This window comes from Alnus glutinosa, chromosome 14, assembly GCF_958979055.1.
Source record: "Alnus glutinosa chromosome 14, dhAlnGlut1.1, whole genome shotgun sequence".
NCBI lineage: Eukaryota > Viridiplantae > Streptophyta > Magnoliopsida > Fagales > Betulaceae > Alnus > Alnus glutinosa.
In genome coordinates, this window is record NC_084899.1 from 19,609,044 (window position 1) to 19,633,489 (window position 24,446).

Consider the following 24,446-nt stretch of genomic DNA (forward strand, 5'->3'; position numbering starts at 1 on the left):
AAAATTAATTAAAAAATTAAAAATATAATAATAAAACTTTAAAATATAAAAATATTAAAAACAAAAAAAAAAAAGAAAAAAAGAAAATAAAAAAATAAGAGGGGTGGCTCACGATCTGGGGTGACCAAACCACCCCCGTGGTTCAGCCTTCCCCGAGGGCCAAAACCCTATTCTTCATTTTTTTTGTTTCTTTGGCCATAGCCCATAGGTGGCCGAACCACCCTCATGCTCATACCGGTTAAGAGGATGGCTCGTCCATCCCTATTATTTTTTATTTTTTATTTTTATTTGTTTTGTTTTTAATTTTTTTAATTTTATTTTATATTGTGCCAAGTGTCAACCCTCATTGGTTATCACGTGTCGGTTCATTAAAATTTAGACGAAAACTAAGGTACTAAAAAAAGGGAAATGATTGTTGGGGGACGGTCATCCGTCCCCCAACAACCCATTAATAATAAAAAATTAGTTTTTTATTAAAAAATTGCCTCTGATGTGACATCAGAGGCAATTTTTTAATGAAAAATTAATTTTTTAATATTAATGGGATGACAGGGGACGGATGACCGTCTCCTGTGTAGAGCGGCTCCTAAAAAAATAAGTTTCTTAAACCACAAGTATAAAATATGTCTTTTTAGCCCTTTTAAAAAAAAAATTGAATGACGTGGCATTGCCCGGTGGTCCGCAGTGTCCACGACTGTTCACTACAAATAACCCTAAAGGAGAGGCGCCGTTTCAACTTCTCTGCTACTCTGCTACGCCTTTCACCACAACTCACCACAGCTCCTCCATCACGGCGTGATTCACATGGAGACCCAAAAGGAGTTCGAGATCGACTTTGGCAATCTCATGGCCTTCAATCCTCACCACCACTTTCCCTCCCTACCCTCCTCCAGGTTGGGCTTTAGTTTTCCTATATGTAAATCCATGTATGTGAAGCTTCTGATTCTGGGTTTTTGTTTTTGTTTTTGTTGTTTTAGTATAGCTAGGATTTGCTGTCTTTTCTCTATTGTTGTGTAAAACTCTTACTTTCTGTTATTAAACTCATGGTTGATTTCAATGTTTTCGTGGGTTTTATTTGTTTTTCTTACTGTAGATATTTTTTCTCGGGAAATTTTTGTTTCAGAAAGCTAAGATTTTTCAAAATTTAATTGAAAAAACACGCAGTAGAACATTCATTGAGATAAATATATTCATGGCATTGGCTTTTGTAGCTTTTTGGAGCTAGGATTTGAACTCAGAAAGGGTATGCTATAGATGGTATATGAAGGTATTGTTAAGAATAGTTCCAAGTAAGAGTAAGAAAACATTTGTTCTCAATTTCCTCTTCGTTGGCCACAAAGAGGTGGGATATATCTGTGGTTCATCCTGGGGAGCTTCTCTCACATGGTTTGGAATTGCTAATTTGAAAGTTTATTTGAGGCATGGTTGGAATGGTTCTCAATGAAACTTTACTTTTATTTTTGAGAGAGAAAGAAGCAGGTGGTGCTTTGAGCGAATGGCTGTTGCAAGGGGTTGCTATTGGGTCATGATTAAGTGGTGGATTGGGACTTTTTGGAGTGTAATTTAACATATACTAGACATATGTGAATGGCTAGTATATGTAAATTGGATTTGAGTTTAACATCTAAAATTAGATATTGCTAATTTTTTTTTTTTTTTTTGATAACTAGATTAAATATAGTACCTATCAGTTTCTGCATTTGAGTAACCTAAAATATAATGTGGATAAAGTATTGAAATGCAAATAATAAATGTCAAATGCAAGCAAAAACTAACAAGGACTTTGTAGAATTTTATACTAAAACTAAAAGAGAGAAAAAAATTGTAATGGTTCGACCTTAGAGGCTTACGTCCACAACTAAGGAGTACCTATAGAAGTACACTTTTAGGTAAATCAGGTCACAAACCCCCTATGCTTTTTGTTATTTTAACTTTAAGACTCGAGTTTTTAGGAGTCTAATGTGCTTCAGCTAAAATCCTCTTTCTTCAGTGTCCTCTTAGATTGGGTTGTATCTTTTGTTCCTAATCTCTCTTCCTCTAATCTTGTAGATCTTGTTAACTTTTAGATTTTCGACCCCAATAGGGTGGTTGCTTCTCTTTTATGCTTTTCGTGTACATGATATTTTTTCCTTCTTCTAAGAAATTATTATTCATAAAAAAAAAGACTACAATTTTTAGGGTTCGTTTGGGTTTGCGATTTCAATGTGCAATTTGAAAACAAAATTTAAAAATTTTATTTTCAAAAATGCAGTTAACTGTTTGGTGTTTGGTAAAATTGTAGTTTGAGCTTTAAAATCACAGTTTAACCTTTAAAATCATATGTTTTTTAAAAATGCACCCCCTTGCCTATGATTTGAAAATACATATTTTTCTATGTTTTCAAATTGCAATTTTTTTTAAAACACACCCAAACTATGTATTTTCTGTGATTTAGTTTAAAATCTCACTTTTAGTCTGCGAAATCGCAATGCCAAATGCACTCTTAATTTGATAAATTTAAGATGAGTTTAGGCATATTTTAAATTAAAAACCTCTATTAGCATTTTTGTCATAAGTGATTGTGAAAATAAAATTATATCGTTCAGATAATTTTTTTAAAAAATTTTTTTTTTCTTAAAAAAAAAAACAGGGAAAAAAAATGTTTGGGCTGGTAAAAAAAAAAAGTGGTTGGGTTGGGTTGATGCACGTGAGAATCACAAGTTATAAGGACATATGTCACATGCTCTTTTAATCATATAAAAAATGCACGTGAGAATTAAATGATCTAAAAATGAACCAAACCTTGGAATGTGTATGTGGATATTAAGTAAAACTATTCCAAGTTTCACCGTGCATCTATTTGGTGATAAGCTTTTTATTTGACATTTTCATAAGTTCTGCAAGGTTTTTATTTTTTATTTTTCAAAACATCATTCTGTGAGGACGATTACGTATTTGGTTTGAGGAGTGCATATTGTGTATGTGTTTTTGAATTGATCTTTCCGAAAATCATAGGGAGGATTTAGTGAAGGAATGTCTAGAGAAGGGCACTGAACTAGTTCAAGCCATTGCAAATAAACTGTTCAACTTACCTTCAACTGAAGACGTAGATGGTCCCCTGGTCAAGTTGCCTCCACCAACAACAAGACTGCCCAGAGAGAAGCCAGTAAGCTCTTCCTTTTTAGTTATATATCTATATCTATTTAATTTTCCAAATATATGTATTTTGTGCGTACTAAGGTTACACTGAAAGTGCGATTACTTAAATGATAAAAAAGGAAGTTGGCTTATAACTGGCATTTTTAGAACTTTCTACCTTGTTGAATTTCTGCCAAAATATAATATATTGCAGTAGCTTCTACAGCTTGCTAGCTGAGAAACTATGTTTTTAATGGTAACTTTTTTGAGAGAAGGGGGAATATGTGGAAATAACCCTTGGTTAGGAAATTCCAAGACAAGCGAAGGAAACCTGATTTCTCATGAAAGGAGCAGAAAGGAAATCTGTGTGTCATGTTACACCTTGGAGTGTAATTACAAATAGAGGAAGATGCAGGTTCCTAGCTAGTAGAGGAATCTGTATTTGTTGATCTTCTCATTGTTGAGATCTAAATTATATAACGTGCCATGCAATTCCTAATTGTTTATATATAGCACAAACACTCAATTGCTTATCTCAAATTCATTGTGTTTTCAGCTTCCAAAACCTAAACCTCCTACAAAATGGGAACTGTTTGCCAAAGCAAGAGGTTAGTATCCTTATAATCATCTGCAGCCTATATGGAAATCAAATTTTTAGTAGATCGGATCTGTCATGGCTGAAGTTAGATGTTCTTGGTTCTAATGGTTTGAGATATCATGCAGGTATAAAGAATCGTAAGAAAGACAAGACAGAATATGATGAGCAAACTGGTACTTGGAAGCGTCGTTACGGATATGATCGGGCAAATGATGAGGAAAATATACCTATAATTGAGGCCAAGATGACTGATGGTAAATAATTCAACAAGCTCTTTGGCAAGAATCCATTATTGCAATTTCTATTGCTACTATTTTTTTTTTGGTCAAAATTGGAAAAGGATTATACTATTTTAAAAAATCATTAGGTAACTGAGATATCATAACTATTAAGTGATAAAATTTTATCCACTAATTTACAAGTGTCAAATATCATATCATATTCTACATTATGACATAGTGATCACCTTTTGTAGTGCCAGGGGAGGACCCTTTTGCTAAAAGACGAACAGATAAGAAGAATCGTGTTGAAAAGCAAGAGAAAAATCGGATGCAGAACTTGAAACAAGCAGCAAAAGTTGGTGCTTTACCAAGGTTTGTCTTTTTATCACCTTTCTACCGTTCTGAAAGCATAAAAAAATTTCTTAATTGGTACAATTAGTTGTCATATGAATATTAAATTTGGTTATTCATGGCTACGAAACTACAAATTCTATTCTTTTAATCTTTTGTAGGTCTCATCAATTCAAAGAAGTAATAACATGTAAACCATCATTGTCTTTAATTACCCCTGTTGCTCCTTTTTTCCCTTTGTTGGAGGACTTCCCTAGATGCTAATGATGGTATCACTTTTGCAATTTTAGAGTGAACCTATGATTATGCAATCTCCAAGTTTGTTAGTGCTTATATCTAACATGACTTCGTCAGATATGATTACTACCTGAATAACACATAATGCAATTATTTTTGAGTATTATGGATAAACTGTGAAATATCAACTTGCCTAAATCACCTCAGCTTAACACCATATATCCTTTGATCCCATTATTTCAAGACAACTGGCAGTGCGAGTTTCTTCTCCTTGCTGATGGCCGAGCCATCCCAATTGATTCTTCATCTGGACCTCAATTGGCTATACCAAGTCCTCATGAATTTATTCATTTTTGACCCTGGCCTTTCTTGTCTTGCCCATCATATCTCATTGGCCTTTGCCATTTTGACAATGCTTTAGGAGTTCTTCCTGGCTCAATTACTTGTGAAATAGACCTGTATGTTGTGTTTTCTTGTTCTGATAGTTTAGTTTGAAAAAGTTTTTTGGTGTCGCATCCTCGGTCTTTGGTGGAGCATTCTTTTCTTGCAAGTCCATGCTGACTTTGTTTGTATTACCATTCTTCTACATTTCAATTCTCCTTCTTTTGATATATTGTTTATTCACACACACACACAAAGACATGTATGTATATACTTTAGTCATATTTTGGTCGTATCATGTTAATATTTTTGTCTTCTATTGCAACACTGGACCTGAGGAAACTCTTTCTGCAGCCACGTCCAACTAGCTGCCACAGCTTTGCCCATAACAGGAACGCAGGCTGCACCCAAGAAAGTCACCAAGGATGAGCTTGGGAATGTAGCTGGACTAGCAGCAAGTGCGACAGCCAGTGGTGGGAAATTTGACAAGAAGTTGCCAGGAGAAAAGCCTGCACAACATAAAGGGAAATATCGCAAGGTTTGTAAACTTTTACTTTTACGAATGCAAATGCTTCTCTGCTAAAAGTTGTACTTAGCAATTGAGTGGTTCAACATCTTCTGTATATCCTTTCAGTTCCTACCTGTCGTGGAAGGAAAAGGGATAGGCTCACAAGAGAGGGAGCAAACCGAGAAAGTTCTGAACAAGCTAATCTCTAAGAATTCCCAGGAGATATTCAACGTTGATAAGGTAAAATTTATCCATTCAGCTAATCTTTCCTTGATGGTCAAATCTTCTGCTGTGTTGGTCAAATCAACTTTTGCTTATCAATTGGATATGTATTGCTTGGGGTCTAGGCGGTCAGCATGTACAATGTGAAAAAAGAGAAGAAGCAAAAGTACCAGAAAGATAAGTCTTCACCAACCTCAAGCAAGTTGAAACCGAAGACGAAACCTTTTAAGAAGGGATCTTCATCCTCAAAGAAGGGATCTTCTTACTCGAAGAAGGAATCTTCATTCTCGAAGAAAGGATCTTCATTCTCGAAGAAAGGATCTTCATCCTCAAACAGGGGATCTTTCAAGAAAGCAAAGGCAAAATGAGAGTAGGTGATTGTAACTCTGGAGAGCTTGTAGAGTTTTGGGTCAGGTAAAGTTCGTTTATTGGGAACAAGTGTTTTGTATTAGATTTTGTTTAATTTTCGTGCAAAAAAATTACATAATTTGCTATATTGGTCAAGTCATGATCTATTTCTCTCATATACTATCACACATGCATCCTTCGATTCTTCCCATTTGACCTTTTGAATTAAATCATCTCAAGGTATTATAAACTCTGCAACTCAGGCCAGTGGGTAACATCTGGTATCCAACTCTTCTCCCTAGAGAAGTCAAGATACAGGACAAAGAAGAAAACTCTGAGTACTGCTCGCGTCAGGGGTGGGCAGGATATCCGATTGTCATCTACTGGCTGCCATAGATTGCCTACCGACTTTCGGCAGTCGGTAGTCGGAATAAAAGAACTGTTTCGACGTTGGTCCGGTAGGCGGTATAATTTTTATTTCGTCGGTTAACCAAACCGAATAGACTTAACCGACTTTGACCTGCAGTTTTTTGCATAATTTGTTTAGTCCAAAAAAACAACTATTTGAGCCCCAAAACAACACATTTTGCCTATAAAAATAGGCTTGTCACAATATAAAAAGCCTACGACTAACTGACTTAACCAACTTCACCAAGTTAATCGACTTAACTGAAATAGTTGAAATTTATTCATGTTGGTATGAACTTAACTAACTTTTTGGGTTCAGTATGCGAAAATACACATACCCGTCACTGATTTAACTAATATTCAGCCATAGCTCTTGTTATAGGCACCATGCACTTTTTTCCTTTTTGGACAAGTATGCTGTGGACTTTCATGAACAAAACTTACTTTTGAATAGGGATGTAAATTCAGAGCTGGTTCCTGGTTATTGCCTAAAATTGGAAACCGGCTCTAGTAATTGGTAGTTACCTGCTTACCTCGGGTGTACCTAGTTATTTGGACTAGGTACTTGAAAAAAAAAAAAAAACAATACATTCAGAACGAATCAAACAACGCATGCAAAGATATGTTTGGATTTATAGAAAACACAAAAAAACCTAGATCTGGAAACAAACCCAAAATCTAAACACATCCTGTCCTCGCTTCATACTTATTATAAGAAAATCGAAAAATCGCAGAAATTATGAGATTAGAATATGAAGGAAAAGCGGAAGTTGAAACCTTGGTGACGAAAACGTCGGATTGGGTCTTGCAGATGCAGCAACTGCTATCTTCGCAGATGAAGTGAAGGCGAGTGACGCAGGTGGAGCAGACCTCCTAGTGGCCACAAGGGCCGTAGGCCACCCATTCCCGGGATTCGGCGCACACCGCACAACTATCGTCCATGGCTTCCTCTGTGTTTCTCCCTCTATCTCCGTCTTTTGTTTGTTTGATAAAATATCAGAGCTAGGTGTGGTAAATCGTAAATGAAGTTTTCCTTTGAATTTTCATATTGGTGAAGTCATGTGGTCCTCTGCTTAGCCTAAAGAAAAAGCCCACGCGTGTGTATATATATATATACACCCGGAGTTGGTTACCTAGTTATAACCAGGTGTCTAAGAATTGAATAATCGGCTTCGGCTTCGGCTTCGGCTTCGATTGCCCAGTTACCCGGTTATAAATAACTAGGTACCAAACTGGTTTCTTAATTTTTCAGTTACTTGGAGCTGGTTGGTGTCCCGTTACGATTTTCCAATCTGTTATAACCGGCCTGAAACTAAACCTACTTTTGAAGAGTGCTGGTGGTGAAGGAAAATTTGAGAAAAATGAGCAAAAGTGGAAAATTTGAGAAAAATGAGCAAAAGTTAAAAGCTGGGGTTTTAGCTTTTAGGGACCATAAACAAACAGGCATATGTGTGTACTAAAAAAGATTGTTGAACATTGAAACTGTGGTCGTAGTAAAAGATAAAAAAATGATAAAATTGTTTAATTATGTCCTGACATTGATTGTCAAGTGCAATATGGTAATTATAGCAATCGTTATTTGATGTGGCCGAACTACCAAATGCCCAACTCGTGCAATCATTTTATAAAAAAGTATTCGATGATTTGACCACCACCACCTCAAAATTTATACAAAAAAAAAAAAAAAAAATACTGGAGGGGGACTGGTTTTAACCTGTCAGAAGTCTAAGTCTCCATTTAAGCTAGCTGTTTGTTTTGTATGTTATAGGAACCGATCCCTTAGGTTTAGGTAGATTATGTTTATGTTTATCTTTCTAGGCTATGTTTAGATTATGTTTATCTTTATCTTTCTAGGTTATGTTTATAGTTCAATAATGATTAGATGGGTGAGAGACATGTTAGGAGTAGTAGACATAGCTGGTTTAGAGGTGGAGTTAGAATGAAATTCCAACTCATTAGGATTAGAGTTTATTTGAATTTGAATATTAGAATTTAGGTATTATCACTTTAGGCTTTATCTTCTTGTATTTCTATTTAAAGACCATTGGGTCATTAATGAAAAGGGAGAAAAAGAATTGATATAGACTTTGTCTTGTGGTTTGATTCCAGCCTTAATTGGATTCACTTGGGGTCTATCTCCAGCCATTAATTGGAGTTCACTATCATCTTTCCATTCCATTTCTACATTCATCCCTATTTTTCATACATCCATAAAAAATCACTCATCAATTGGTATCAGAGCAATGACGACCCAAAAGGACCTTATTGAGAAGATTGAGTCCGAATTGCATGAGATGCACGTGTCCATGCAAAAGTCTACTGCCGACATGCAAAAGTCTGCTGCCGAAGCTACAAAGCAGTTTGAAGCTCTAGAAAAATCATTGGAGAATATCGCCAGTTCTATGAAGGAAGGTTTTTCAGTTGGCTCGTCCAAGAATAATGGGGATAAGTCTCCGAATTCCAACAAAGGGCCCGAGGACAAGTCTTCGGGGCAAGGTTTTCATCAGGGACGTCAAGAAGATGGTTCTTACATCCGCCCACTGAAGATGGATTTTCCTCGATTTTTTGGGGAAGAACCCATTATATGGCTAGATCGTGTAGCTCAATATTTTGAGATTCAGCAAACGCCGGAAGAGCAAAAAGTTACATTGGCTGCCTTTTATCTTGAAGGTGAGGCCAACCAATGGTGGCAGTGGCTGAAAAAGATTTATGCCCAAGACGCCAAACCTCTCGGTTGGGAGACCTTTGAGCAAGATTTGTTAGCATGTTTTGGACCTACGGATTATGAAGACTTTGATGAAGCTCTATCACACATTGAACAGAAAGGAACGGTGCCAGAATATCAGCGGGAGTTTGAATGTCTTGCAAACTGCGTGGTGGACTAGCCAGGAAAGGCTTTGGTGGGCACTTTTTTGGGTGGATTGCAACCTGACATAGCTAATCCTGTCAAGATGTTCAAGCTAGGGGTGTACAAACGGAGTGGTTATAACCGCTAACCGAATAACCGTATAACCGTATAACAGCTTTTAAAAGCGGTTATAAATAACCGCTAACCGCCTAGGCGGAGGCGGTTACCGCTAACCGCTTTCCTATATATAGTATAAAAATTAAAAAAAAATATTGTATATAGTAAAAATTAAAATATATAAAAAATAATAATACTCCTGTGCGACTCGCGAGAGGATGGGCTGGCTGGCGTCGTTTTGGTATTTAAAAATACCAAAACGACGCCGTTTATCTTCGGTATTCACTCATTTCACTGAATCACTAATCAGTATTTGACATTTTCATTTTTCATTCAACAAGTTCAGGCGTTCAGCACTTCAGCCTTGCGCCGTTAGGGACCTAGGGTTTGAAAGTTGAAATTTTCAATTTCATCTACCATCCAATCTCCAGCCGTTCTCTCTCAGTCTCACTGCCTTTCGCCTCCGTCGTTCTCCAATCGTTCTCTCTCACTGTGTCATCGCCTTCGGATTCTTGCTTTTAGGTGAGCATTCTTTTAAAATTTTAATGCTGCTATTTTATCAGATGATTTTCTGTTATCCATCGACAGATCTGTTATTGTGGATCACAGATCTGTAACATATTATGTGCTTGTATACTTGATTTGGCTTGGGGCTTTTATCATTTCAGATCTGATGATTTTCTTTCATGTTCTGAAATTTCTCTATTGATCTGCCATTGTTGCAGCTGTAGTTACTGCATCTGAGGTTAAGACATTAGCCTTTAGCCCATTAGCCATTTTTACTTGAATTATTTTTGTGCATAGGGAGCTTGAGTCTTTGATTCTAGAACTGTATATTTTCAATAAGCTTCTTAAAATGTGCCTTACGAAATATTTGGCTGCAGATACGAGGATCCAGTGGAGCCTGAGGTTGAAGTAAGGAGTCATTTTTGCTTCCTGGAAGAATCTGATGAACTGAATATTTTTGGTTTTTGGTTTTGGATTTGTAATGATTTGGATTTGGTCATTTGGTTATGTGGCTATTTGTTTGTGTTTTGTATTTGTGTTTTTTTTAATAAATATTTTGGACTTGTATTTTTTTTAATAAATATTTTGGATTTTTATTTAGGTTTGTTAATTTTGTACCAAAAGGAAAAGGCAAAAGGTTCAAAAAGTATTAAATTCTTTTTTGAAAAATAAAAATCTGCCCAAAATGGGCCAAAAATCGGCCTAAAACTAGCTCAAAATTCAAGTTGAAAAGCGGTTTTAAAACCGCTAGTTATTGAGACAATAACCGTTAACCGGCGGTTATAAAAATAACCGCCTTCGCCTAGGCGGTTAGCAGTTGTGGTTTGTAAAATTCAATAACCGCTGGTTAGCGGTTTTAGCAAATAACCGCCGGTTATAACCGTTTGTACACCCCTAGTTCAAGCCTCGGACTCTACGAGAAACTATCCAATTTGATCGGATGCAAGAGGATCAACTGAAGCGGGCCAAACCATTCTTATTAGAGCAAACAAAGGAAGCACCAAGGGACGACAGCGTGCAACCCACTTCAATTCAAAGGTCTAATGTGTCCCTACCTCCAACGAAGAAGCTATCATAGGAAGCAATGCAAAAGCGGAGGGAGAAGGGTCTTTGTTTCAATTGCAATGAACGATTCACACCAGGCCATCGATGTGAAGTGAAACATCTGTTCATTATTGAAGTAGAACCTGGAGAAGGACAAGGGCGAATTGGGGAGAATTTTGAAAATGAGCAACTCGACGAAATTTATTTATTTTTTATTTTTTATTTTTTTTTAAAAAAAAAAAAAAAAAATCTCGACCTTGAGGACAAGGATTGTGCTCAAGGAGGGGCGATTGATAGGAACCGATCCCTTAGGGTTATGTTTATCTTTATCTTTCTAGGCTATGTTTAGATTATGTTTATGTTTATCTTTCTAGGTTTAAGTTTATATTTCAATAATGATTAGATGGGTGAGAGACATGTTAGGTTAGGAGTAGTAGATGTAGCTGATTTAGAGGTAGAGTTGGAATGGAATTCCAACTCATTAGGATTAGAGTTTATTTGAATTTGAATATTAGAATTTAGGTATTATCACTTTAGGCTTTATCTTCTTGTATTTCTATTTAAAGACCATTGGATCATTAATGAAAATGGAGAAAAAGAATTGACATAGACTTTTGTCTTGTGGTTTGATTCCGGCCTTAATTGGATTCACTTGGGGGTCTATCTCCAGCCATTAATTGGAGTTCACTATTATCTTTCCATTCCATTTCTACATTCATCCCTATTTTTCATACATCCATAAAAAATCACTCTTAGTATGCCTAGGAAATATATGGTAGGGTACTAGTGATTTTTGTCCCCTCTTCTTTTTTCTTTTGACTTTTTAACGGTTTTGTCATGTGTTGTCTCTCTCTCTCTCTCTCTCTCTCTCATGCTCTCATATCTTCTTGTCGTTTTTTGTTTGCCATATTATTTGTTTTGGCTCACCAAAGGGAAAAATAAAAAATTCCCACCACCTCTTGCTACTTCGCCATCAAAGAAGGAATAGAAATGGAATGATATTTGTATTGAAATCGTTATTTCGAGGATAACCCACTTCCAAGATTAATTCTCAATGTGTTTGTTTTTAGAGAAGAAAATTAAAAGCAAAAAACTTTTGTACTTTTCTTTTGAATTAGGTTCATATTGATAATGCCAAACCGAACTTCCTTACTATTGAAATTCTTGTTATTATCCTCTTACCCAAATAAGAGGTTCACCCCCTCGAACAAGTTATTGAGAGAGTGAGAGTCTCTTTTCACATTTACTTACAATTTTTCATGTTCCTCTTCTCTCTCTCTTTTTTTTTTTTAAAAAAAAAAAAAAGAAAAAAAAAAAAGGAAAGAAAAGAGAAGAAAACGATAGAAAATCTAAATTCAAATATTGAGTAGACAGTTCGTCCTACCAAAAACAATTTTTTTTTTTTTTTTTTTTTTTTTTTTTTTTTTTGTTTTGGGAAGATACTACTAAAACAATTTATAAGTTGTTGGTTATATGCCTTCACGTTAATGTTCACGTCACGTGTGCATGATCATTCATATTGGTGTACTTTCTGCCGCAACAAAATTAATTTATTAATTTTAAATTATTTAAAAAAGCATTCTTTCAGATCTCTAGTGGGAACTTAAAAGGTTTTGGACTATGCCACGAATGAAGACAATGGAAAGGAAGAAGGTGAACAATAATTGGGGTCGGGAAAAGAGGAAAAGTTAATACCTTTTTAATAATAATAATAATAATAATGAAAGGAGATAAAAAAAAAAATAAAAAAAAAAAAGGAAAAAAAGAAAGAAAGAAAGAAAAAAGACATGATGGATCCCCCTCCGATCCAACCTTTAAACTTTAATCTTTCTTCCACCCTTTGAAAGGAGATAAAAGGACAAGAAATTTCTCTACACTTCGAAACATAATATATATCTTCCTATTAGATAGTACTAGTGCTTCCAGCACTTCTGTATGCCGTGTAAGATATATATCAAATGGGTAAAAGTAATGCTAATTGCTCGCACGAGTGTATTTGATAAAGAATTTTGAGGAGAAAAAAGATGAAGGAGTTGATTCACGTGATATAAAGTAAAAAGATGTTTTGAATTTTTTGTGAAAAAAAAGTGAATAAATTAAAGTTATTTGTTAATATGAAGAAATAATGTTGACTTTTTTAAAAGAGAAATGAGAAGCAGTCTTTACCAAACACACCTGTCACGTGACTATCCCATATCTTTTCGTTTTTATATTTGTACCCCCATGTTTACGTAGATGGTTTATAATGGGAGACACGTTTGAATTTTCCCACATCTAATTCTACTCCCCAATTAATGCATAATTCCAAAATGGAATTGAACTACCAACCCTCATTTATTATTTGGTACGAGTGGAATATTTCTTAACGTGTTTTGAGATCTCTTTTTTTTTTTTTTTTTTTTTTTTTTTTTTAATGTATTTTGATATAATATAAAAATGAAAACTGTTTTTTTTATTTAGAGAATTATTTTATATTTTGAATAATAAACAAAGGACAAGACAAGGACACGGAAGTCGGAACATACCTAACATAGGGTTTGCCACAATAAAAGTACAGGGTACAGATGCAAAGGAACGTACCTCTTTTTTTTTTTTTTTTTTTAAATTTTTTTTTTTAAAGTTAAGGCTAGTTTGAATTTGTAATTTTAAAATAGTAATTTAAAACATGCATTTTAAAGACGTGATTTTTAAAAATGCAATTAAACATTTGGTAAATTATTGTTTGATCTTTAAAATAATATTTTTTTAAACGTATCATTTTGCTTGCAATTTGAAAAATACAAATTTTTTTTATTTTTTTATGTTTTCAAATCTTAATTTTTTAAAATGCGCTACAAATGGTTTATTTTCTAGGATATAATTTAAAATTACATTTTTTTTTATCTATAAAATTGCAATGCAAAACATACTCTCAAGGCAGGAACATACTTAACATAAGCCGATAGGCTGGAAGATGTATAAGATACTTGATGATGATATAGGAACCCATGTCCGTGCCTCCCTACGAAATGTTCTATATTATTTTCTTTCTTGCACCCTAAACGTACATAAGGTTTCTTTTATGAGGAACTCATAAATGTTTTATGTTTAAGACAAAGTCCCTACAGAAAATATCAGGGTTTTTTAAATTATTATGTTTACTGTTGTTCTGGTCCACCACCTTTTCTACTGTTTGAATATATGAGGTACAGGCTATATAAGAAGTAGGCCTGTGTAAAGAAAGACATCAGACCAAGTAAAAGAAGTTAAGAGAGCAGCCTTAGAAGCCTTTTCCTTTGTTTGTTGCAAGGCAAGGAAGGAATAAATTATTTGTGGGTTAGTTCCTTGCAGCTTCTTCAAATGTTCTTGCTATATATTCACCTTTACGCATTACCGCAAAGCAACCCGTGTTCTGCTGCATGCCCTTTTCTTCTGTCATCGACTCTGTTTTCTTACTTTACTAGTTTCTCTGTTTTTCAAGAACTCTCTGGATTTGGTTCATTTCTGTCAAGCTCATAAAGAGAAGCTCTTGATTTCATCTTTCACAAGAGGGTTCTCTTCACAGGGATACTAAAACAGAAAAATGGGAGTTGGAGGTACTTTGGAGTATTTATCTGACTTGATGAGCAGTAGTAGCCATAAACACAAAAAGAAGAAGCAATTACAGACTGTGGAGCTGAAGGTAGGGATGGACTGTGATGGCTGTGAGCTTAAGTTCAAGAAAGCCCTGTCTTCATTAAGTGGTAAGTTGCATTTTCTTTTCCCATCTCTCTCTTCCTATGCCTTTTTTTTTTTTTTTTTGTGTTACAAAATAATGACATGACACAAAAAAAAAATGTTTATGCTTTTCCAGGAGTTAAATCAGTGGACATAAGCAGGAAACAGCAGAAGGTGACTGTAACCGGAAATGTTGAAGCAAGCAAGGTGCTGAAGAAGGCTAAGTCAACAGGGAAAAGGGCAGAGTTTTGGCCATATGTTCCTTACAATCTAGTGGCACAGCCTTACACTGCTCAAGCTTATGACAAGAAGGCACCTCCTGGTTATGTCAGGAATGTAGAGAACACTGCCACCACTGCCACTGTGATTAGATATGAGGACCCATACATGATCACCATGTTCAGTGATGACAACCCCAACGCATGTTCTATTATGTAGTTGAAGAAACAACCTATAAACCACTGTAAAATTCTAATGTACGGGTTTTAACAAATAAATTTTTGTTTGGGGTTTCTGTTTTTATAAGTTGTTGGTTATATGCGGCCTTCACGTTAATGTTCACGTGTGCATGTTCATTCATATTGGGGTACTTTCTGCCGCAACAAAATTAATTTATTAATTTTAAATTATTTAAAAAAGCATTCTTTCAGCTCTCTAGTGGGCACTTAGGAAGGTTTTGGACTATGCCACGAATGAAGACAATGGAAAGGAAGAAGGTGAACAATAATTGGGGTTGGGAAAAGAGGAAAAGTTAATACCTTTTTAATAATAATAATAATAATGAAAGGAGATAAAAAAAAGACATGATGGATCCTCCTCCGATCCAACCTTTTAACTTTAATCTTTCTTCCACCCTTTGACATGAGGTTGCATATTATTCAAGTTAGCCATCCATCCCCTTTGCTTTGTCCTATTGGACAGGAAATTTCTCTACACTTCGAAACATAATACATATCTGCCTGCCTATTAGATAGTACTAGTGCTTCCAGCACTTCTGTATGCCGTGTAAGATAGATATCAAATGGGTAAAAGCAGGACCGAGCCAGAAGTTTTTATGGACAGGTGCTAATGCCCAAAAAATTTTTTTTGGTAAGGGCCAAATAAGCTAAATTTTGATTTTTATCTTGTATTTTTTAATTTTTTTAGAATTTTTTTTTCTACCTAAGAATTTTTTTTTTTTTTTTTTAAGGAAATTGTAGGGAGGGGGGGCCATGGCCCCTGCCAGCCCCCCCTCCCTCCGTCCCTAGGTAAAAGTAATGTTATGTACCACATTGCTCGCACGGGTGTATTTGATAAAGAATTTTGAGGAGCGAAAAGATGAAGGAGTTGATTGACGTGATATAAAATAAAAAGACGTTTTGAATTTTTTGTGAAAGTAAAGTGAATAAATTAAAGTTATTTGTTAATATGAAGAAATAATGTTGACTTTTTTAAAGAGAAATAAGAAGCTGTCTTTACCAAACACACCCATCACGTGACTATTCCACCAAAATTTTCAATCGGTCTTTGTTAAAAAAAAAAATTTTAAAGTTAGTTGAAAGACGAGACTACTATAGTACCACGCGCATTAATATTGTGAGATAGTTATGTTATAAAAAAAAAATTAAAGTTGTGTTATAAAAAAAAAAAACTCATTTGAAGCTACCAATTATTTTCATTTGAGTAATATTAAAAATTACATTTTATTTTTGTCCCATAATACAGACCTGACAATCTGATCCTTAATTATTTTTTTTAGTAGGAATTCATTAAGACTACCATATTAATAATATAAAATATAAACGTAAGTTCTAGTCTTCCTCTCTTCATTGACCTTTGGGTTTGTGAATAGTACTTTGAATACCATCAATAATGCGTCTTGAAACTAGAACCAGCCACGTGCCCGGCCACAACGAGACAAACTTGGCTGGATGGCTTCAGATGTCTCTAGCTCAGTCTCGCGCGGAGTAATTCCTGACGGTTGACATGCATCATATTGACGTATGTTTTTATTTATTTATTTATTTTTAATAATAAAATAACTTTTAAAATTATTATTTAATTTATGATATATCACTATTAAATTTTGATCAAATAATAATTTTAAAAATTACGTTAATTTTAGAAGGACATCATAAAAAAGATATACGTATGACATTTAGAATTATTTCTAGGATAGACGTGCCAAAAAGAAAAAAAAATAAATTAAAAAACATGATCAAAAGAATTATTTTGCTGAAAACGTGCAGCTGATGGGTGATTGTGGCATAAATTACAAGACGTTAAGCCAGAAAGCCCATCCATCCAGCTTTAGACTGGAATCTTTGCTTTGTTTCACTTTACAATAAATATTAAGAATCGAACCTACTGGAATATTAACTTTTGGTAAAAAATTATGGCGTTAGTGACAAGAACGTGATATATATATATATATATATATATATATATATATATATATATATATATATATATATATATATATATAGGTGTTCAATAAGCTTTTCCATGCATCATAATAAAGTGGAAAGATAAAAGTGAAAAATGAGAAAGAAAAAAAGAGTGAGTATTAATTAGAGATGGCTGATAGCAAGTGTAAAGAGTGTGTGAATGTTGCTTGACATTATAGGTTTGCTAATGATGCCTTTTAGAACCATCTTTGCCCTACGATTACCTAAAAGATTGATTTGGATGGAACAATTTAAATATGTTGCTTCAATTAATGAAATATGTCTCACTTTTTCCTCTCTCTCTAGTGATGACATTTATGGATGGACTTAAAGCTTAATTGATATATTAATTCAAAATGGTAAAGTAAAACACTTGCTATAGAGTAAAACACTCTTTAACAAATCAATCCTAGCTGCTTGTTGGTTCAGTGACCACACGTGTCGTATTTATGATGTTGGAGACTTATAAAAAAATCAAAGGGTTAGAGTACGTAGTACATCTGTGGAGATGGCGAAACTACTTCTGATGTTTAAATTTGAATGTAAATTTGAAAAAGGCATACAAGCAAAGTGTAAGTCAGAAAATGTGTGAGAATAGTTGTGTACATATGTTATGGTATGGATGACAAATTTTGTTTTTAATTTTTGGACACATCAAGTTGAATTACTAAAGAATAAGTGATATATATCAAAATTAATCTAAAATGTGGGACCCTTATATGGCTTTTTTTTAAAATTTTTTTATTTATTGGAATTGAGCATAACTTTATTGAAATAACACTTTAATTACAACCCTCAACTAAGATAATATCATAAATATATTAGGAAACTTCCTCAATAAAACATTGATCCTTACTAAAAAATAACGCTTCCCTTGCATAACAGTGAGTCGCACCATTTGCATTTCGCCTAACATGATAAACCGTCCACTCTTACAAAGAATTCAATATCCCTCGAGTGTCCTCGATTAGAAATCCGTATCTACTCTAATTTTTCCAATCTTTTTTTAATGCTTGCACTATTTGGAGAGAATCCCTTTCCAGAACTACCGTATAGAATTCCAATTCATGACTAAAATTTACTGCCACTAATACTATTGTAGCTTCTGCAATATCCGGTGCAATGATGTAGTCTTTTGGTTCTGACAAGTGACAACGTTGCCATCATCTTGCCCATGCAATCTCTGGTTATAACACAAACACCCATATTCTTTTTGTTTTTATCCACAGCCGCATCCCAATTGACCTTGACAAATCCATCCATTGGGCCTACCAGCTGAGCTCCCTACGTTCCACTTCTTTATTCAAGTACTTTCGAGATTTTGCATTTTGAAAAGCCACCGGTGATTCTTGAACTTTGCTTAACACAATAGAATAAGGGCTAATTAATTTTCTATGGACTACTGCATTCCGACGTAGTCACAAATTTTGTGCTACAACCCCTATTAGCTCCATATCTTTCTTATCCAAATGCCATTGAAGCTCTTCAATAATAAAAACAAACTCGATCTTCATTCACAAATGCATGTTTTTTTGGATCTTACTCTCACATTACTTCATATATATGACCCTTGCAGCCGGACATTCTTACAAAACATGCCTTATAGTTTCTGCCTCCACGCTGCACAAGGGACATAACGTGGAACCGGCCCTTCTATGATTGATCGAATGGGGTGGTTAGCATTATATATATATATATATGTGTGTGTGTGTGTGTAAATTATAGCTGTAATGTATGATGGGGGGTGGTGGCATGGTAGACCCTAGCAAAGAAAACTACGTGACCCTAACATCTCTTTGTTTTTCTTTTGTTAAATGAGCATCAACAACCTATCTCACCTTTCATTTGCAATATAAATAAGTTCCAATTGCCCACTACCTACTTTAATATCTCACACACACACACACACACACACACACACGCACTAATTAATAAATTTTTTCAAATGCTTAAGCTAAATAGAAAAATAAAAAAGATTTTAATCACTAAAGGGATATTTATAAAATTTTAATAACTTAAACCAAAAAAAAATAAAAAATAAAATTGCAAATTTAATCCGTTGGATATAATTCTTCTTGATAGAATTTGTGTCCATTTTGAATATATATAGTTAGATATTTTGGTAGATAAAAAAAAATCATGGATATTAATTACAATATACTAACTCATAAAATGGGCCATGCATGGCTGACCTTACACACTAAGACACATCCAAAAATATCTGGTTGTTGGGCCGGGGAACAGTGCATACCTTGGAATATTAAGAATTTAATATTATTATCATCCCTGAAATAATAGGAATGTCTCCTTTATTTTATTTATTTATTTTTGCTCTCTTCTTTTTTCTTCGAAGGAAAGGTAGGGTCGGGGAGAGCACAGTGAGGGAGGAGCCGGGAAGCTTCAAAATTGAAATAAAGAAACGTTTTTAATATACTTTTTGCATATTCCTTTCCAGATATATTCCAGCTGCATGAGCGTGGATGGTTTTGTTGATCAAAGCTACCAATTAGGGTCAAGGATCTACGCCACTGCCAGCATGTAAGATACTTCTTTACTAGTTATTATTTTTAGGGTTTTGTTGCTCAGGTACGTTTTTTGGTCTGCTTGAGCAAACATGACCGGAGGTAATTATGAGTATTTTAGCATATGATAATTCAAGCCACGTCAAGGCTTGGATAATTCTAATCTTGTATTGATCGAATTCATGTCGGGTTTGCACGTCATGTCAAAAATTACATGTATTATGTCACGTGTCGAAACATGAGTAATTGACTATATATATAGGTCAATTTTAACCGACTTATTTAATTAAACGGGTCAAACTTCTTAACTCTAACTCTTTAATTTTATATTAAATTCATTTCAAACTCAACAAATCGTATAAAAATACAACAAATGATAAACCCAAGTAGGTAGCACTTGTCATGCTTTTTAGTACGTAAACCACGGGCTTGTATACGCGGAAACACTCCTAAAAGTAAATTACTTGGCTTTCTTTTGCATAACTTTTTAAAACATACCAATTTTTTAAACTAATTTGTTGATGCATGACGTGACCTCCCAACTTCATTCTTTTGTTGTGAAAGTTCACAAGAGCGGGTTCAACAAAACTATCAAAGGAAAAAGATGTTATCAGTTGCAAATACAATTTTCTTGACGTACTGATTGGTATTTATTTTATTTTATTTTATTTTTTATATTTATTAAAGGTAGACTTGTTTAACGAAAATTTTGAAAAAAATATAAATATACAATTGTCAATACTTTTTTCAAACTACCAATTGTGTCGATGTTTCTTTCTAAAACTACTAAAAAACATCAATATCTTCCTAAGACCAACAAAAAGACAAAAATAACTCTTTTTTTTTTTTTAATAAGACAAAAATGTTCTTATAAATTTGAAAAAAAAACTAAAACTAAAAAATTCTATTTAATAATGATTAATTCAAGAGTTAGTTAAGAGTGCTGCATCAACATTGTGAGATAATTAAATGCTGTATAAAATTATAATATCTAGCATTTCTTGAATTTTAACACTAATTTAATAGGTATTAGATTTAGGGTTCGTTTTGATTTGCGATTTTAAAAAGTGTGATTTGAAAACGTGATTTTTAAAAATGAAATTAGGCATCGACTAAAATAGTAGTTTGACCTTCAAAATTGCAGTTTTAGTCTTTAAAATTGTACGTTTTTGAAAAAAAGAGTGATTTGAAAAGAAATTTTTTTTTTTTTTATCTTTTTTAGATCGCAATTTCACAAACACTTTTTATAACAAAATCACGATATCGAACGGATTGTCGTATTACCATTGTCTGGTATCTAATTCTAGGAGGCTTTCTGTAGTGTTGGAATATGAGTGCCCCAGGCCAACCTTTTCCTAAAGCAAAAAAGAAGAAAAAAGAAAGGAGAGTTTCAAGAACTGGTTGGTGACTCCAACGGGCTCACGAGGAAGCTGGCAAATTTACATGCAAATGACGACGCTCCCGCTGACCAATCGAACCCAACCAGCCAACCACCGAGCAGAGACAGCCCCACAAACAAAGGGCGCCAGCTCTTACTCGGCTCCTCTTACCATCTTCGCCGTTGGATTCCGCCACGCGTCAATCCGATGCGCTGATGAATCTTGTCTGCCAGGCGGTGTGTTGTTCACATTGCGACGTGGCAGCTGCTTTTCACTATTATTGTTATTATTTTTAATATAAGTGATTGCTTAATTAATATTAATAAAGTCGGTGGGCCAAACCTCTCTCTCTTTTTTAAGGTAGTCTCTTTCGGTTAACGTTGCTTTCAAAGGGTTTAATTTACTGTAAGAGACACCATTTGTTTCTTGGCGGGCCTTCCATATATCTTACTGTTTTTAGTGAGTACTCCCATATCTTTTCGTTTTTATATTTGTACCCCCATGTTTACGTAGATGGTTTATAATGGGAGACAAGTTTGAATTTTCCCACATCTAATTCTACTCCCCATTAATTAATGCATAATTCCAAAATGGAATTGAACTACCAACCCTCATTTATTATTTGGTACGAGTGGAATATTTCTTAACGTGTTTTGAGATCTGTTTTTTTTTTTTTTTTTTTTTTTTTTTAATGTATTTTGATATAATATAAAAATGAAAACTGTTTTTTTATTTAGAGAATTATTTTTATATTTTGAATTGTTTGTTGTTTTTATTTATTTTTAATAGAAAACAAAAGACGAGACAAGGACACGGAAGTCGGAACATACCTAACATAGGGTTTGCCACAATAAAAGTACAAGGTACAGATGCAAAGGAACGTACCTCTTTTTCTTTTTTCTTTTTTTCTTTTTTTTTTCTTTTTTTTTTTTGTAATTTCTTTTTTAAAAGTTAAGGCTAGTTTGAATTTGTAATTTTAAAATAGTAATTTAAAATATGCATTTTAAAGACGCGATTTTTGAAAATGCAATTAAACATTTGGTAAATTATTATTTGACCTTTAAAATCATTGTTTGAATTTTAAAATAATATTTTTTTAAACGTATTATTTTGCTTGCAATTTGAAAAACACAAATTTTTTTTTTATTTTATGTTTTTAAATCGTAATTTTTTTAAAATGCGCTACAAGCTATTCATTTTCTAGGATATAATTTAAAATTACATTTTTTTTTATTTATAAAATTGCAATGCAACAAAACATACTCTCAAGGCGGGAACATACCTAACATAGGCTGGAAGATGTACAAGATATTTGATGATGATATAGGAAACCATGTCCGTGCCTCCCTACGAAATGTTCTATATTATTTTCTTTCTTGCACCCTAAACGTTTCTTTTATTAGGAACTCATAAATGTTTAAGACAAAGTCCCTACAGAAAATATCAGGGTTTTTTAAATTATTATGTTTACTGTTGTTCTGGTCCACCACCTTTTCTACTGTTTGAATGTATGAGGTACAGGCTATATAAGAAGTAGGCCTGTGTAAAGAAAGACATCAGACCAAGTAAAGAAGTTAAGAGAGCAGCCTTAGAAGCCTTTTCCTTTGTTTGTTGCAAGGCAAGGAAGGAATAAATTATTTGTGGGTTAGTTCCTTGCAGCTTCTTCAAATGTTCTTGCTATATATTCACCTTTAAGCATTTCCACAAACCAACCCGTGTTCTGCTGCATGCCCTTTTCTCCTGTCATCGACTCTTTTTTTACTTTACTAGTTTCTCTGTTTTTCAAGAACTCTCTGGATTTGGTTCATTTCTGTCAAGCTCATAAAGAGAAGCTCTTGATTTCATCTTTCACAAGAGGGTTCTCTTCACAGGGATACTAAGACAGAAAAATGGGAGTTGGAGGTACTTTGGAGTATTTATCTGACTTGATGAGCAGTAGTGGCCATAAACACAAAAAGAAGAAGCAATTACAGACTGTGGAGCTGAAGGTAAGGATGGACTGTGATGGCTGTGAGCTTAAGGTCAAGAAATCCCTGTCTTCATTAAGTGGTAAGTTGCATTTTCTTTTCCCATCTCTCTCTTCCTATGCCTTTTTTTTTTTTTTTTTTTTTTTTTTTTTTTTTTTGTGTTACAAAATAATGACATGACACAAAAAAAAAAAATTTATGCTTTTCCAGGAGTTAAATCAGTGGACATAAGCAGGAAACAGCAGAAGGTGACTGTAACCGGAAATGTTGAAGCAAGCAAGGTGCTGAAGAAGGCTAAGTCAACAGGGAAAAGGGCAGAGTTTTGGCCATATGTTCCTTACAATCTAGTGGCTCAGCCTTACACTGCTCAAGCTTATGACAAGAAGGCACCTCCTGGTTATGTCAGGAATGTAGAGAACACTGCCACCACTGCCACTGTGATAAGATATGAGGACCCATACATCACCATGTTCAGTGATGACAACCCCAACGCATGTTCTATTATGTAGTTGAAGAAACAACAAATAAACCACTGTAAAATTCTAATGTAGGGGTTTTAACAATTAAATTTTTGTTTGGGGTTTCTGTTTTTGTAAGAAGTATGAGAAAATTTGTCAGCTAATCTATGTTTTTCCTTACTTTTCTTCTCTGAAGGGTCCTGACTCCTGATGAACATGGATCAGCAATAACCTGTAGTTTTGCAATGACAATGAGTGGTTTTTCTGGGCCTTGCAATTTGGAATGTTATTGGGTATTTTGGTGAATATGTTGGGAGTTGTTATGAAGCACCTATCCATGATGTTATATGGTTTTCCCTTTTCTGCCTGGAATGACTTTGGCTTGTTCACAGCTGTAATTCACCATAAAACCTACTGCAAGCTGGCTGCTACATGTAGGTGGTAGGCTGAAGGTTACTATATGTAGTTAAGGGTTATCATATATGACCGAACGAAAGTTACATGGCACGTGAAAAAGGACCTACCTCACATGTCCAAGTTTTTGCTTTGGCAACCTTCGAGCACTTTCATCCGCCATATTTGCCTATTTGGTTAGCTCGGACGCTAAAATGGGACCAAAGTAAGCTCCATTCGGCTCACCGCATTAAAAAAACATTTGGTGAGTACCGTGAGTTGCTACAATACTTGCCAACTATTCACTTACCAATGTAAAAATACATTCTCTTTCCTCTTGAATAAAGAATAAAGAAATTGTTGAAAAATAATATTTAAATGAAATAGTAAAAGTTGATAGTTAAAATAAAAAGTTAGACGTAAGTGATTTGAAAAAGTGAGTAGTTAAAATAGAAAAATGTAATTTTTTTTTTTAATTAAAATTGAGAGTAAATTTGTTGAGCCGGATGTGAATGGTGGGTCTTTGATGGCATTTAAGATACAAATTACAACTAGAATGTGACATAGCGAAGATAAGTAGATACGTTAAATAACTAAATTCAAATTCTATTGGCTGCAAAACAGAAAGGATGCAAACAATATCAGTCAAAATGGCTTTTAGTTACCAAGGAACCTCTTATAAAGGAGCAACATCATTC

General features: G+C 34.2%; 3 protein-coding genes across 8 annotated transcripts; all 3 read left to right on the forward strand.

The window, feature by feature from the left end:
- The first annotated feature begins 722 nt into the window (after nt 1–722).
- On the forward strand, nt 723–10,459 carry LOC133857913 (ribosome biogenesis regulatory protein homolog). 4 transcript variants are annotated; one of them, XM_062293297.1, is made up of 9 exons: nt 723–893; nt 2,995–3,145; nt 3,674–3,725; nt 3,841–3,969; nt 4,191–4,308; nt 5,260–5,443; nt 5,540–5,653; nt 5,761–6,049; nt 10,241–10,459. In XM_062293297.1, the coding sequence occupies exons 1-8, from the start codon at nt 805–807 to the stop codon at nt 6,001–6,003; spliced, it is 1,080 nt and encodes a 359-aa protein (XP_062149281.1). In that variant the 5' UTR covers nt 723–804; the 3' UTR covers nt 6,004–6,049; nt 10,241–10,459. The 4 variants fall into 4 exon arrangements, with proteins under 4 accessions (XP_062149281.1, XP_062149280.1, XP_062149283.1 ...); XM_062293296.1 differs by lacking the exon at nt 10,241–10,459 and adding an exon at nt 6,224–6,405; XM_062293299.1 differs by lacking the exon at nt 10,241–10,459 and adding an exon at nt 6,247–6,405.
- A 3,691-nt stretch (nt 10,460–14,150) lies between these two features.
- On the forward strand, nt 14,151–23,632 carry LOC133857993 (heavy metal-associated isoprenylated plant protein 23-like). Of its 2 annotated transcripts, XM_062293395.1 has the most exons (3): nt 14,151–14,629; nt 14,740–15,079; nt 23,552–23,632. In XM_062293395.1, exons 1-2 carry the CDS (start codon nt 14,470–14,472, stop codon nt 15,039–15,041), a joined length of 462 nt encoding a protein of 153 aa, XP_062149379.1. In that variant the 5' UTR covers nt 14,151–14,469; the 3' UTR covers nt 15,042–15,079; nt 23,552–23,632. The 2 variants fall into 2 exon arrangements, with proteins under 2 accessions (XP_062149379.1, XP_062149378.1); XM_062293394.1 differs by lacking the exon at nt 23,552–23,632 and having other exon boundaries at nt 14,740–15,128.
- LOC133857995 (heavy metal-associated isoprenylated plant protein 23) lies at nt 22,483–23,632 on the forward strand. Of its 2 annotated transcripts, XM_062293397.1 has the most exons (3): nt 22,483–22,979; nt 23,108–23,444; nt 23,552–23,632. In XM_062293397.1, the coding sequence occupies exons 1-2, from the start codon at nt 22,820–22,822 to the stop codon at nt 23,404–23,406; spliced, it is 459 nt and encodes a 152-aa protein (XP_062149381.1). In that variant the 5' UTR covers nt 22,483–22,819; the 3' UTR covers nt 23,407–23,444; nt 23,552–23,632. The 2 variants fall into 2 exon arrangements, with proteins under 2 accessions (XP_062149381.1, XP_062149380.1); XM_062293396.1 differs by having other exon boundaries at nt 23,108–23,632.
- Nucleotides 23,633–24,446: the final 814 nt, after the last annotated feature.

Coding starts and splice junctions, on each gene's coding strand:
- LOC133857995 (XM_062293396.1), top strand. CDS start 22,820: ATGGGAGTTGGAGGTACTTTGGAGTATTTATCTGACTTGATGAGCAGT. Junction 22,980..23,107: donor ATCCCTGTCTTCATTAAGTG/GTAAGTTGCATT, acceptor ATGCTTTTCCAG/GAGTTAAATCAGTGGACATA.
- LOC133857993 (XM_062293395.1), top strand. CDS start 14,470: ATGGGAGTTGGAGGTACTTTGGAGTATTTATCTGACTTGATGAGCAGT. Junction 14,630..14,739: donor AGCCCTGTCTTCATTAAGTG/GTAAGTTGCATT, acceptor ATGCTTTTCCAG/GAGTTAAATCAGTGGACATA.
- LOC133857913 (XM_062293297.1), top strand. CDS start 805: ATGGAGACCCAAAAGGAGTTCGAGATCGACTTTGGCAATCTCATGGCC. Junction 3,146..3,673: donor GACTGCCCAGAGAGAAGCCA/GTAAGCTCTTCC, acceptor TTGTGTTTTCAG/CTTCCAAAACCTAAACCTCC. Junction 5,654..5,760: donor AGATATTCAACGTTGATAAG/GTAAAATTTATC, acceptor CTTGGGGTCTAG/GCGGTCAGCATGTACAATGT.